This window comes from Festucalex cinctus, chromosome 5 (genome assembly GCF_051991245.1).
Source record: "Festucalex cinctus isolate MCC-2025b chromosome 5, RoL_Fcin_1.0, whole genome shotgun sequence".
NCBI classification, from domain to species: domain Eukaryota; kingdom Metazoa; phylum Chordata; class Actinopteri; order Syngnathiformes; family Syngnathidae; genus Festucalex; species Festucalex cinctus.
Genome location: NC_135415.1, coordinates 27,629,745 through 27,642,215, shown reverse-complemented (window position 1 = coordinate 27,642,215; position 12,471 = coordinate 27,629,745). Strand labels below are relative to the sequence as shown.

General features: G+C 40.7%; 1 protein-coding gene across 2 annotated transcripts; it reads right to left on the bottom strand.

Annotated features, from left to right (window-relative positions):
- Window positions 1-1,372: 1,372 nt before the first annotated feature.
- On the bottom strand, window positions 1,373-11,819 carry rab35b (RAB35, member RAS oncogene family b). 2 transcript variants are annotated; one of them, XM_077520952.1, is made up of 6 exons: window positions 11,299-11,811; window positions 9,475-9,525; window positions 8,085-8,208; window positions 4,742-4,866; window positions 3,012-3,136; window positions 1,373-2,951 (listed from the first exon to the last, which is right to left on the bottom strand). In XM_077520952.1, the coding sequence occupies exons 1-6, from the start codon at window positions 11,711-11,713 to the stop codon at window positions 2,823-2,825; spliced, it is 969 nt and encodes a 322-aa protein (XP_077377078.1). In that variant the 5' UTR covers window positions 11,714-11,811; the 3' UTR covers window positions 1,373-2,822. The 2 variants fall into 2 exon arrangements, with proteins under 2 accessions (XP_077377078.1, XP_077377079.1); XM_077520953.1 differs by lacking the exon at window positions 3,012-3,136 and having other exon boundaries at window positions 11,299-11,819.
- Between the last annotated feature and the right edge of the window lie 652 nt (window positions 11,820-12,471).

Genomic DNA, 12,471 nt, shown 5'->3' with positions numbered 1-12,471 from the left:
GACGTCACTAGTATGGTTCAAATATAACGTCGCAAGATGAATTCTCGAGGTATTTGTGAGTTAATTAACCCCAGAGAATACAAAAACAAAAACAAAAAAAAAACACACAAAAAAACAAAAACATCTTGTACCGCTCCCGCCGTTCCCGAACCACTGGTAGTTCAGACCAATCACAGAGCGACATTGTGTTTAGGGGGCGGGATATGCAACTGTGACGAAACCAGGAAGCCAAAGCCGGGGCTAACAAACAAACCTAACATGGACGAATGGACGCTACAATGAATTCAGTTCTCGCATAATTACTCTCCGTTTCCTTGTTTAAAACAGCGAGAGGCGCTTCGTGCATTTCTAGCTGGTAAGATGTTTGTGCTTTTCGCCCCTTCGCCAAGAACAAAGACGAAATTTTCACCCATGACCGTGAGTGGTTAAAACAAATCCGTTAGAATGACGCATCGCCCAATCAGCTCGAATTGTTGTACAGAACTTTCTCGACGAAATTATTGTGGAGAGGTACCAGATGGATATCGCGGAGAACTCACTTGAATGAAGCACATAGTTCAAATAGGCTATATTTGAAAACAAAATATTGAAATTTGACAGACAACACAAAACTTATTCAGTCAAGAGCTTGCAAGTTCAAATATCTCAGCTCTCTTGCTTTTCTCCACAAAAGCGGATGAAAACGTTTTTGGTTTCACTTTTGAGTTGCTTAACAAAATATTTAATTAGCGAAATGAATTCAAATTACTGAAACACAAATATATCTTTTTAATTATCAAAAATTCAATATTTTTTTAACATTTTATTTTGTGAAATTGTGTATTTTGTGAAATTGATTTGTTTCATTGAACATTCATTTTTAATAGTTTATTTCACTTATTAAAAAAAATCAGATGTTATTTAATGAGAAATTAATTAAAATAAATCCTGAACAGTATTTTATTGTAAAATATACATTATTTTACTAATATATTTTATGTAAAAAGTATTTTTAATAGGGTAGTAAATTGGTGCTACAAACATTCTAGGACTCTTGCTAATGTAAATGTTTGGTGGGGTTGATTAAATCCACAACCCTTTTGAGGAGAAAGCGGAAAAGAAAATGGATGGATTAAATAAAGGATGGGCAGTACTTGGGCCTTACTTTGTCCACCTCTACTGGACAATGTCCATGCTGTTTGGCTGCCAACCAGTCGTTCCTGGATGTACAGGTATGAACCACACCGCTCACCCAGTCAGCTGCGACAGGCTCAAATCAGAACAAGCACGAGTATCTTAGCTCAACATGTGTGTGGATGGATGATAAGATTATGGCTGATTGCGCTCTAAAATGGATGTATAAGGAAACAACAAATCCCATAAGAGGCCAGTGTACACTTCCTCCCACATTTTATTCACAGAATCCAAAAATAGACACAGGTTGAAAATGAAGTCAGGCCACAAGTCACTGACAAATGAGCTCAGTCGTTAGGCTATGTGTCAAATATTTATTCCTTTTCAAATGGTTATTACGGATTCAAATCATTGAGGGCAAACTGAATAGTACGGCTTTTTCTCCAGTGTACAGTAAACCACAGCTGGGTAGTGCGTGTTCAAAAACAACACACACACACACACGGGGCTTATTTAAGCACGTGGCCGTGACGTGTTGAATATAAACACAAATATTTATATATACACACATACACTTATTAATGAATCATAACGATAGAATATGGGGATTTGATAGCATTTTATCAGGTCAACAAGGCAGATGAATGAGAAGTGATGGCTGAACCTCCATGCGTCAAAAAAAAACCCCAAAAAAAAACAAAAACCAGGAAGTACAAGAGTAGCACTGCCCCCCCCAACTGTGAGGAGGGGGGGGGGCTAGACTAAATTGCGTTACGAGTGAAGTCGGACAAAGTGTACTAGTACAAGGAGAATTCAATACCATAGTAGGATAATAAAGAATAAAGAAATGCTCAAATTGCTTGCGATAGGACCTTTCGCCCAGGCGTTACTATGGCAACAAAGATGCGCACTGCTGACACTTAACTGAATCATGGTTTAAAAAAAAAAAAAAATGGACACCTCAATGTGGAATAAGACTGCAGTAGTTGACACCTCTGCCACACTTAACAAAATTGCTTTTTTTATTTATTTTTTTTTTAAGTCAAATAAAAAAAATGTTGGTTCAGCACTACTGAAGGTTAGAAGGAAGCTTGGCAAAAGACCACAAAAAAAAAAATCTATCTATTGGATTTGACTAGCAATCAATCATCACTTGATTTTCCAGCCATCACGTCAATGAAAACGTGCTTGAAATTCATTTTGATATTTTGGCGTGAGCTGTGGTCAAGCGGGTCCCCACTCCCTGTCGTCATTATCTCCCAACCCAAAAAAGGACAACTAGAAAAAAGAAAAACAAACAAAAACAAAAAATCAAGAAAGCAAGGCCCCTCCCTCTCCTCGAGCGCTCCAACGTCCTGTGCAGTGTGAGGAAGAGGAAGATGAGACACGGGTACGTTTATGAAGACGGCGGGATGAAGATGATGATCTAAACGGCGGCGGCGTTCGTGGCAGTCAGTCGTCACCTTGCAGATCCTTTCAGGAAAAAAAAACAAAACAAACCTGCCGCTCGTTTCCCAATAAGACTTTTTTTTTTTTTTTTGATCCGACTTTTTCAAGAATAAAATCTGTACATATATTTCTTCATGGTGACTTAGTCCAAAGGGGACGCGTATTTTTTTGTCTTGAATCTTTAGCGTATATTTCTTAAATCTTTAATTTTGACTTTTGTGAGTCCCACCCGGTGCGGACCCTTCCTGCGGTCCCGTTCGCTAGCAGCACTTTTTCTTGCGTTTACTGTTCCGAGTGAGTTTGACCACGTCGTTCTGTTGCTGCTGCTGCTGCTTGGCCAGCACCTCCTTCTTGGCGCGCAGCACCAGCTCCGTGATGCAGTTGAACATCTGCCGCAGAAGATAAACATGAGTCGCGATTCGGCGGGACGCCACCGCCGCTTCCGTTACCTCTTCCACGTTGATGTTCTCTTTCGCGCTGGTCTCAAACAGGTTGATGCCCATTTGTTCGGCAAACTTCTGCGCGTCGGTGGTCTCCACCACCTTGGAGTTGGGGTCGTCGTTTTTGTTTCCCACTGAAAGCACAAGCACGAGTCTTCCATCACAATGTTATAAAAAAAATCGGACACATACGATATATTTCAAATAACCATCACTGCGAGTCTGACATTATTGTGCATGGACAAAGTGGTAAAAATAACTTGACAAAAAGTATGAAATGAAAATTTGATAAAATGAGCCAAAGAAAATCAGACCATTTACAACAAAATGCAAGAAAAGAGAATATTAATATATATATTATTTTTTTAAAACACTTCACTCTTGCAGTATCTTATCTGAAGCTTGTTTGTCAGTGACAGCTCATAATTCAAGGTGCCACTGTAATTACCAAGCGAGGCCTTGGAGTCATGTGGAGGTTAATCATTAAATTCAAAGTGGGAGGAGTCAGCAGAAGCTAACTAAAACTTATGTCATATTTTTCCATTATTTGTATTCTTTTTTTGTCATGTTATTGTATCCTCTCACTCGCAAAGGTTGGACACTTGTGGATTGATTTACATGCAATTTGGGCATCTGTGCATACATACAGCAGATCTGCAAACACGTCATATGTCATTCTCAACATTGGATGATTCATGGAAGACAGACCTTCAATTTGACATGAATTACCTCTTTTTCACCACAGTTTTCTGGATTTTTTTGGGGGCGTGGCTATAACGGGGCCCAACGATGTCCCTCACCCACTATATAAGAACTGAGAACCCTCATTTCATCTGTGGCTATCAACCGCTGTTGCAAGTCACTTAGTAATAACAACAAGACCCATTTCTACCGCCACAGCATGCAGTTTGCTCGGCTAAAAACATGCTGCATCAATTAAGTATTTTGTGTTATTTGTGCTGCAAAATCTCTTGAGCGCACTCACACGCCCGTGTGTGGGTCCAGATAAGAAAGACATTGCGGGGAACGTTAGCCGTCTATTAAACATAGCGGCGCACCTTTTTCAAATGGCGGCTCACACTATCGACAGAATGTACGCGCCAACAAACGAGCGCATGAGATGAGCGGCTGGCAAGAGTCGAGCGGTGCGCGTTTCCAGCCTAATGCGTGGACACGCCCACAGCAGTCGCAATTCTGCACCATTTTGAAGCTTGATTTCATATACTTGATTGGTTTTTTATAATTGAAATTTGGCAAGCATGTTAAAAATACACTACTCTATGGTGTGTCATATTTATAAGACTTTTTTTTTTTTTCCACTTTAGAGAGAGTGTCTTTTAAGTTGCACAAGTTGTTGACAAAGTCAGCAAAATGCCTGATTAGTGGATGTCCTCGGGTGTGGGGTGTGTTAAGAGTTTTCGTTTCTTCCACAATCTGCTCAGACCACACTCAGGGCAGGCAATCATTCTTTATAGTTCAATATTTCAGATCACAACACTCTTTTATGTCAACACTGAGTTGGGCCGAGTCACAGACTCCGTGATTGTGACGTGAGACAGAACAATAGCCAACTAGGAAGCAAGCTGAGGAAAATGGAGAAGCAACTGGTTGTGTAATGTGTCTCCCCCCCCCAAAAAACAAAAAACAAAAAACCATTCAACACAAGACAAATAACATCTACAATCACAGTGAAGTTACGAGATCAGCTTAGCATTTTATGAGGAGAGATAATTACTCACCTAATATTCGGCACACATCATCACAGTTCTGGTTGATTTCATGTAACCATCGCTTGACGTTGACGAAGGACTCTGCACTCGTGACGTCGTACACCACGATGACCCCGTGCGTTCCTCTGTAATACCTGACAACACGCACACACACGGACAGTTGCAGTTACTCCAACATGGAGGAAATGAAACCCAACCTGAAACAAATACTTACACATAACGAATATACAAGTGGCTGCATGCGATGTGTTTTACAGTACATCGATAAAAGTAAGCTAGGGACAACACCAAGCCTTTCTGGACCGCATCTGTCATAAACAAATGATTAGAGTGGAGGCCAGTCCAAAGTAAACGTACAGCTGGAGCTTCAAACGGTGAAGCCAGCCGGCCCCGGTGTCGCTAAACGGCGCCAAACAAACACAAAGGACCTTTTGTCCGCCTCACAATGTGTATGTTGCACGTGTGTGCGCGTGCGTCAGACAGAGTTGTCTGAACATGCCCACAATGTACAGATGGAGTAATGCAGACGGCCAGGGAAGGAGAAATGCGGGTTTGTCAACCTGTTCAGAACATCGTCAATAAGGAACCATTAAGTGATGCCGCCAAATCATTTGACTCTTCTTCTTCTTGTTTTAATATTCCAAAAACAAATGTGACTTCTGATGCATCCGACACGAATGGCGTGCAAAACACGACGTCCGGTTGCACGGCGTGTAAAGACGTAAATATGATCCTGCTCATTTCATTTTTGTAACCTTCTAAGTCTAAGTCTTCTTCGAAGTGGGCTAATAAAATGCTGGGGGAAAGCCTGCGTAGTCTATTTTTGATTTCCAATCTCCTTATTTGGCAAAGGATAAAAACTTTGCACTGCTACGTTACGTTAAGGCTGCAATAGAGTACTCCTATATTTTAACTACAATCTAATATTTTAGAGAGCCACTACTTGATTCAGTGGGACCTGGAAAATACAATACTGTCAGCCTGTCAGGTCGTACAATGTGGAATTTGACCCACCCACCTGAACTTGTTTTTTTTTTTTTTGCTTCTTCTTTGATTTTTGCTACTTCTTTGATTTATTTATTTATTATAGGTATTAAGGGTTGCTGCCAAAGCTAGAAAAGAGTCAGTGAAGATTTCAGCATTACATTTAAATTCAATAAAGTTTTGTCACAAAGGAGCATTGATATGCGCTTCACTGAAGTGAGTTCTCCGCAATATCCATGTGGTACCTCTCCACAGCAATTTGGTCGGGAAAAGGCGGGACATTTTGCACAAATATTCGAGCTGATTGGACGATGCGTCATTCTACATGTTTGTTTTAACCAATCACGGTCATAGGTGAAAATTTCGTCTTCGTTCTTGCCGAAGGGGGGAAAGCGCGAACATCTTACCAGCTAGAAATGCACGAAGCGCCTCTCGCTGTTCAACATTCAACAAGGAAACGGTGAATGATTCCGCGAGAACGGAATTAATTGTAGCGTCCGTTCGTCCATGTTAGGTGTTTGTTAGCTCAGGTGTCGCAAACACAATGTCGCTCTGTGATTGGTCCGAACCGAACGTCGAAAATCAACGGGAGAGGTACAAGATGTATTCTCCGGGGTTTGTGAACTCACAAATACTGCGAGAATTCATCTTGCGAGAGCAAGGTTAATTTTATAGTACGGTAAAAAATAGGGGTGTTAAAAAAAATCGATTCGGCGATATATCGCGATACTACATCGCGCGATTCTCGAATCGATTCAATAATTGGCAGAATCGATTTTTTTTTATTATTTTTTTTAGGATTCACACCTTGAGCATGGAAGAATGTTATATGAACGGAACATTAAGCCTTAATATTTTATTTTAATGCTGTTCAAACATGAAACAGATTACAACCTCTATAAGACTGAAATTTCAGATAAATAAATAATACATTTTCATATAAATCTTACACTCTACAAGCTTACTGATTAGTATTTTCTAAATTTGAATGAAAAAAATCGGAACAATCGACTTATAAATTCGTATCGGGATTAATCGGTATCGAATCGAATCGTGACCTGTGAATCGTGATACGAATCGAATCGTCAGGTACTAGGCAATTCACACCCCTAGTAAAAAAAATTAATAATAATAAAAAATTATAGTACAGTAACTAACTCCTTTCATATTATGAGAGGAATGTGTTTGCCTGCAGCTAGGGGCATGCACAAATCGGTCTCAAATTAAGTACCGGTAACAGATTGGCCGTTGTAAATGGCTAAAAGCCAAGAACACAGATTCATAATTACCTTATTGGAGTCCTAATGAGTCATTGCAAATTGTCAGAGCGGAACATTTGAATGGGATCTCCTGTCTCACTTAATGTGGGGATTGTGCAAGACACGTACGCCGCAAAACCTGGAAGTCATTTGAGTCTGTGAGACGCCGTCATAGAAACAGAAAAAATTGGTTGTTTTAATGCATAGTTGTTGGCCTCTCACGCAACAAACAAAAGGGACTTTGCAAACGTGGACACTGGCCACCTCTCACACACTTAGCAACAGACAAAAAAGGTTTGTAAATGTGGACACTGGCAGGACTTAGGGACGAATGAGCTTAGCATTAGTAAAGTGAAGCTATGGCTACAACAAGCTAGTTGTAACATGGGAACCAAACCAAGCTGTTGTAGAAATGTATATGCTCTTGCCTCTGTATCATCTTTGGCACCCTGTGCGTTCAGTTTACTTGGTCATGTGACCTCATGCTCCAATCAGAGCCGCACATGTGCGAGGGCACGGATTTTGAATCGTTACTGCCCCGTGTGGCCAAATTACACTACACATACTCGCCCCCTTCTTCACATACACAATGCGCAGACAGAGGGCGGGAAATTTGAACCCGAATCCAATCTGGCGCTATTATAGTGCACTCCATCTACCACTTGATATTTTTGATCAAATTGGACTTTTTATATGTTGGAGTCGGACTATGAAGCATTTTTCGGGAAAATTAGTGAGTAAATTTATTTGAGACGTGAACGAGGGCTGAATACTCAAAGCAAATGCTAAAAATATTGCAGGAAAAAAAAATACAATATTTGCAACTTTTTTTTTTTTTTAACATTTCTGGCTTAATGAGTGCTACTTCGTATGTATGCATGCATGCATGTATGAATTCTGCAAGAGGAGCCAAGCCACAACATGTGATGGAGACATATTGTACTAGATAGGACAATGACATTTTAATGGGGAATTCCACCCTCCAGGCAAAAAAGCCACAATGGCGATGTCTGCCTCATTTATTAATTAGATGACATGGCACAAAGACCATTTCTTGATTTCTGATTGAAAACAAGAATTGTGTTTGTGTCCAGTGTACAGCAACTCACGTGGATGTGATGGTGCGGAAGCGCTCCTGTCCTGCTGTATCCCAGATCTGTAACTTCACCTTCTCCCCATTGATCTCCACCGTCCGGATCTTAAAGTCCACTCCAATTGTGGTGATATAACTACCTGCGAAAATCAACGTCACCTGGAATCAGAGTTTAATGCACTCACACAGTGAGACATACAACGTCCAATGTTGCAAAAGTCATGTGATTTGGGGTTCAACCAAAGTTTTCGACAGGTGGAAATAAATAAATATCTACGTACAAATCAACAAAATGATGAGATTAAGTTTAGTGAGAATCTAAAATAAAAGATGAACCCCAGAGGTGTTTTGGAGTTTTTGTGATGTATACCAGTGATGGCAAAAAGGACAACTACAGTGCATGTGTCTCTATCCCGGCTACTCAATAGTCCACTAGCATATGTAGCTAAAGCGTATTGCACACTGCAAAGTCAGCTGTGCTTAGGAGGTTAACGTGAAGAGCCACAAGCAGGAATCTTCTCTGCATTTGTATCACTGCATCCACCGCTTGCCATTAAACTTTAGGGGAGTATATAATCTGCTGACTGTAAACTTTAGGTTGACTTATTTATGCAGTTATGACAGTTAAGAATTCTAAAAAGCACGACGCATTAAGCTGAGTCACCTTTAGCAATTACCAGTATGTTCACTCAGCCTACAAAAATACTGCATCATCACAGGGCGAGGAATTTTAGTTTAGTTTGAATTTAGTCTTACCGTAATACCCAATGGTGAACTTATTTACAAGCATGAGAGTTAATGTTAAAATGCACCTTACCTAAAGGTTTAGAGGGGTGATCCAATACGGCAAAAATTAATAAATTATAATCAATTGCAACAACAAAAATCCCGAAGTGGATATTTTTGCTGTGACGTCAACCCGCCACTTAGAGCTATTTAGCCACGAATCACTACTATTACAAATTCTGCGTTTGTGAATTTCTGCCAACTCGTGGCATAAGGGTGAAGGCGGTCACTCCCAAGGTGTGGTCTCACGGGTTCGAATTCAGCTTTGTACAGTTTGTTTACACTACATATTCTTGACAAAATGCTCTGATGGTTATGATTAGGCTGGTAATGCCGATAGCAGCTTATCTTTAGTGTCAAAACAAAATGAAAATTTTGTGAAAAAAACTGAGAAGGAGGGAAGTGATGCAGGAACCACGCCTACGGCATGACTCGGTCCAGCGATTAACCAATCAGAGCCTTTCACGGCAAAATAGCGCTAGCAGGAGAATTGCCGGTGACGGCAACACCCACCACCGCAAAAAAATAAAAAAGAAAATAAACATTTGGTTAGTGTCAGAGCGTGGCCATCGTTGGAGCTTCCACTGTATTTGACTCACTCAAGAGTCAGAAACACCCACCTGAAAAAGTGTTGTCTGCGAAACGAAGCAGGAGACTGCTCTTCCCCACTCCTACCAAGTAAACAGAGAGACAGAATAAGGTTTAAAATAGTCAATTACACCATTTTTGCAAGGTACTACTAACATCAATTTAACTAATTTGCTGGGAATCCAAGGACAACAGCGTGGTACAAATGCAAACGCAAAACAATGTCAGCCCCTGCACTTATAAGTCATACATAGAAAAGGTAAACAGCATGCGCTGTTCTCATGAATATTAAATCATTGCTTGAAATTGAAAACAATTTGAATAACTATTAAGATTTAATGGATTATGGAACACAAATTGATTGTGTGGCGAGGTCATGATTTGTTGCTTGCAACCATAGGTGAGAAGACAAGTTCGCATACAAGTGAAAGAAAGTAAATATGAGATGTCACCTATGAAATTCACTTGTTGAATCTGGGGAGGGAGCGAAGCTATCACCTACCTATTGTGCATAGTCAGCTAGTGTTTTATTGCTCCCTTCTTAAAAGTTATCAGCTTCCTTTTGGCCTCCCATTATTCAGTTCAAACAATAGGAGAGGTTTTAAAGTAAAGGAGAATAAATATTGATATTCTAAAGCTCTCTCTCAAACTGTCCTGCCGTCAATGAGCCACACACCTTAATATTAACTTTAGGCAAGCAGCATTGACACAACAAATAGAAAGACTGAATAGTAACTCATGACCTGTTAAGTTTTCCCAACAGCAAGACTAGGATGAGAGCGGAACAATTAACTAGTATCTTGTGGACGCCAGTGTGCATGTGTTTGTGTGTTGAAAAGGGGCAGCAGTCATTGCATTTTTGGTCTTTTGGTATCACAACTTAGCGTGATAGTAGTCAGTTGTGGTTCCAGAGTGCAGCTGAAGGAACACTGGCATCAGTGTGCTGATGTTGGTGGGCTTGTGCCAGTGTCAGGATGGACAATGAATGTGGGGATCATAACCCACAAAGCAGTACAGTACTGAGATTTTACTCCAGTCAAATGTTCCAAGTTTGTGTTTAATTTGGGGGTGCATAACGTGATTTTGGTGACTTATGGATTAAATGAATATAGCAGTGACCTTAGCTAGTTTAACGGGGAATTCACGAAGTTAGGGTAAAGTTTCGTTAGTACTTCTACTATGATAGTCGCACTTCATTTAAACGTGACTACCTGCTTAGAGATTCTAATCAGACTGCAGTGCAGCAGTCATTTAGCCCCAAATAGCGAACGTTCAGGCTGCCAATCGGCATGACCAATTGAATTGTTATTCCAAAAAATAAATAGTTGGAGCAACGGTTGTTAGCGTTGTGTTAACCTTGTTGTAATGTCAATTTAGCCTGCGACTAGTGCTAGCAAACACGCCAGATTCATGACCCATGCAAAAACATGCTAACCTAATTTCATGCTAGCCGCCGCTGCTAATGTGACATAAAACAAGCTAAAACGCATTAAGTGGCTCTTGTAACACTTCAGTGATTGGCGTGTGCGTGACTTTAGGCGTTAAACGTATTTTGGTTGTTATGCGACCAAAACAAGAAAATATTCGAGGGACAAACTGGTCTGTTGTGGAGGCAACATCCGGCCTCAACGACAGACATACCCAGCCGGGACACACAACCTCCGCCCTGTCACTAACATGGCGGCCGGGTGCAATACACTCAACAAATTCGTTCCAAAAGCAATACACAAGGAATAGAAAACATATTGTGGTATTGCGGGTCGCAGGGTATCCTTCTGGCATTTACAAATGTTTAAAAAAAAAAAAAAAAAAAGGGCAGGCCCACTTCCCGAACCACATCCCCGACGTTGACTTACCGCTGTCACCGATGATGAGCAGCTTGAAGAGGTAATCGTAGTCCCTGTCCCTGGCCATGCCGGTGGATCGTGGCGCCCCCACGCCTTGTGCCGCTTCTTTGCACTGTTTGTAGTTCAAGTCCCTTGCTTCTTTAAAAAAAAAAAAAAAGGAAAAAAAAAAGACACGACCCCGGACCCCCCCAATTTTCTTGGGGGAAAAAAAAAAACCACCACCGGCGCTAGAAACAGTTATCCCGAGCCGGCGTGTTTTTGTTTGTTTTTTCCTCGGGGTTTCGGCAGTTCTGTCCCTCTGCTGCAAGCGGCCGGAAACTCCGCTTCCTCCTCTGCTGGTGGAACTGCACCCTAACCCGACCCGAGTTGATCCGGCCACACCGCACACTGCGCAGGCTCCAGCAGCCAGGCCGCCCAACACCATTCAACTACACTTCACCGTAATATCCAGCCTCGGTTCAGGAAATGGATTATAAACTCGTGCATACCCGTGAAGACGGCACCGTCCCTTGGTTGACGGTGATAAGCAAAATGAATCACACTAGCAGCGGTAGTGTCAGCTACTTACACTGTATTCAAACACGCTTTTGTGAAAGACTGTTGGAAAGACATTTTTTTTTTTTTTTACCAGACTCTGAAATGTGCAAAAGTATAAATTATGTTTCTGCTCATTGTCAGTCATCCATTTTGATAACTTGGCGCACTAAAAGTAATATTTGCAGACAAATTAGTAGCCCTACCGGTTTTAACGTAGAGTTCACGCTGCGTTGTCTGCATCGACTTTTATGCAAATTAAAACTTATACCAAAAAAAAAAAAAGAAAAAGAAAAAGAGGGGTTTAAAAAAAATAATTAAAGAAACATTTTTCTTGACTTGGTAAAAAGTACAGCTATATTGTTTTCAGAAATAAAAGTTAAAAAGTAGAATGTCACAAATAACAATCCTCAGATAAATACAAATAACTGAAAAATGTACTTATTTCTTCCCATACTGCTGTGTCGATACCACCTCTGTCTCTTGTACGAAGACTTTGTACAAGAGTTTCTGTTTTGATGGGGTTGAGGTCAGGATTCGCGTTCCTCACACAACCATGAATTATTAAGATCTAGCGGTAATTTGGAAAACTGACTTATTATAAAATTCCTTTTCTGATTTATACATTGGGTATAGCCCCCTACGATT

Coding starts and splice junctions, on each gene's coding strand:
- rab35b (XM_077520952.1), bottom strand. CDS start 11,713: ATGGTGTTGGGCGGCCTGGCTGCTGGAGCCTGCGCAGTGTGCGGTGTG. Junction 9,526..11,298: donor GCTCATCATCGGTGACAGCG/GTAAGTCAACGT, acceptor TTTACTTGGTAG/GAGTGGGGAAGAGCAGTCTC. Junction 2,952..3,011: donor AGAACATCAACGTGGAAGAG/GTAACGGAAGCG, acceptor CTTCTGCGGCAG/ATGTTCAACTGCATCACGGA.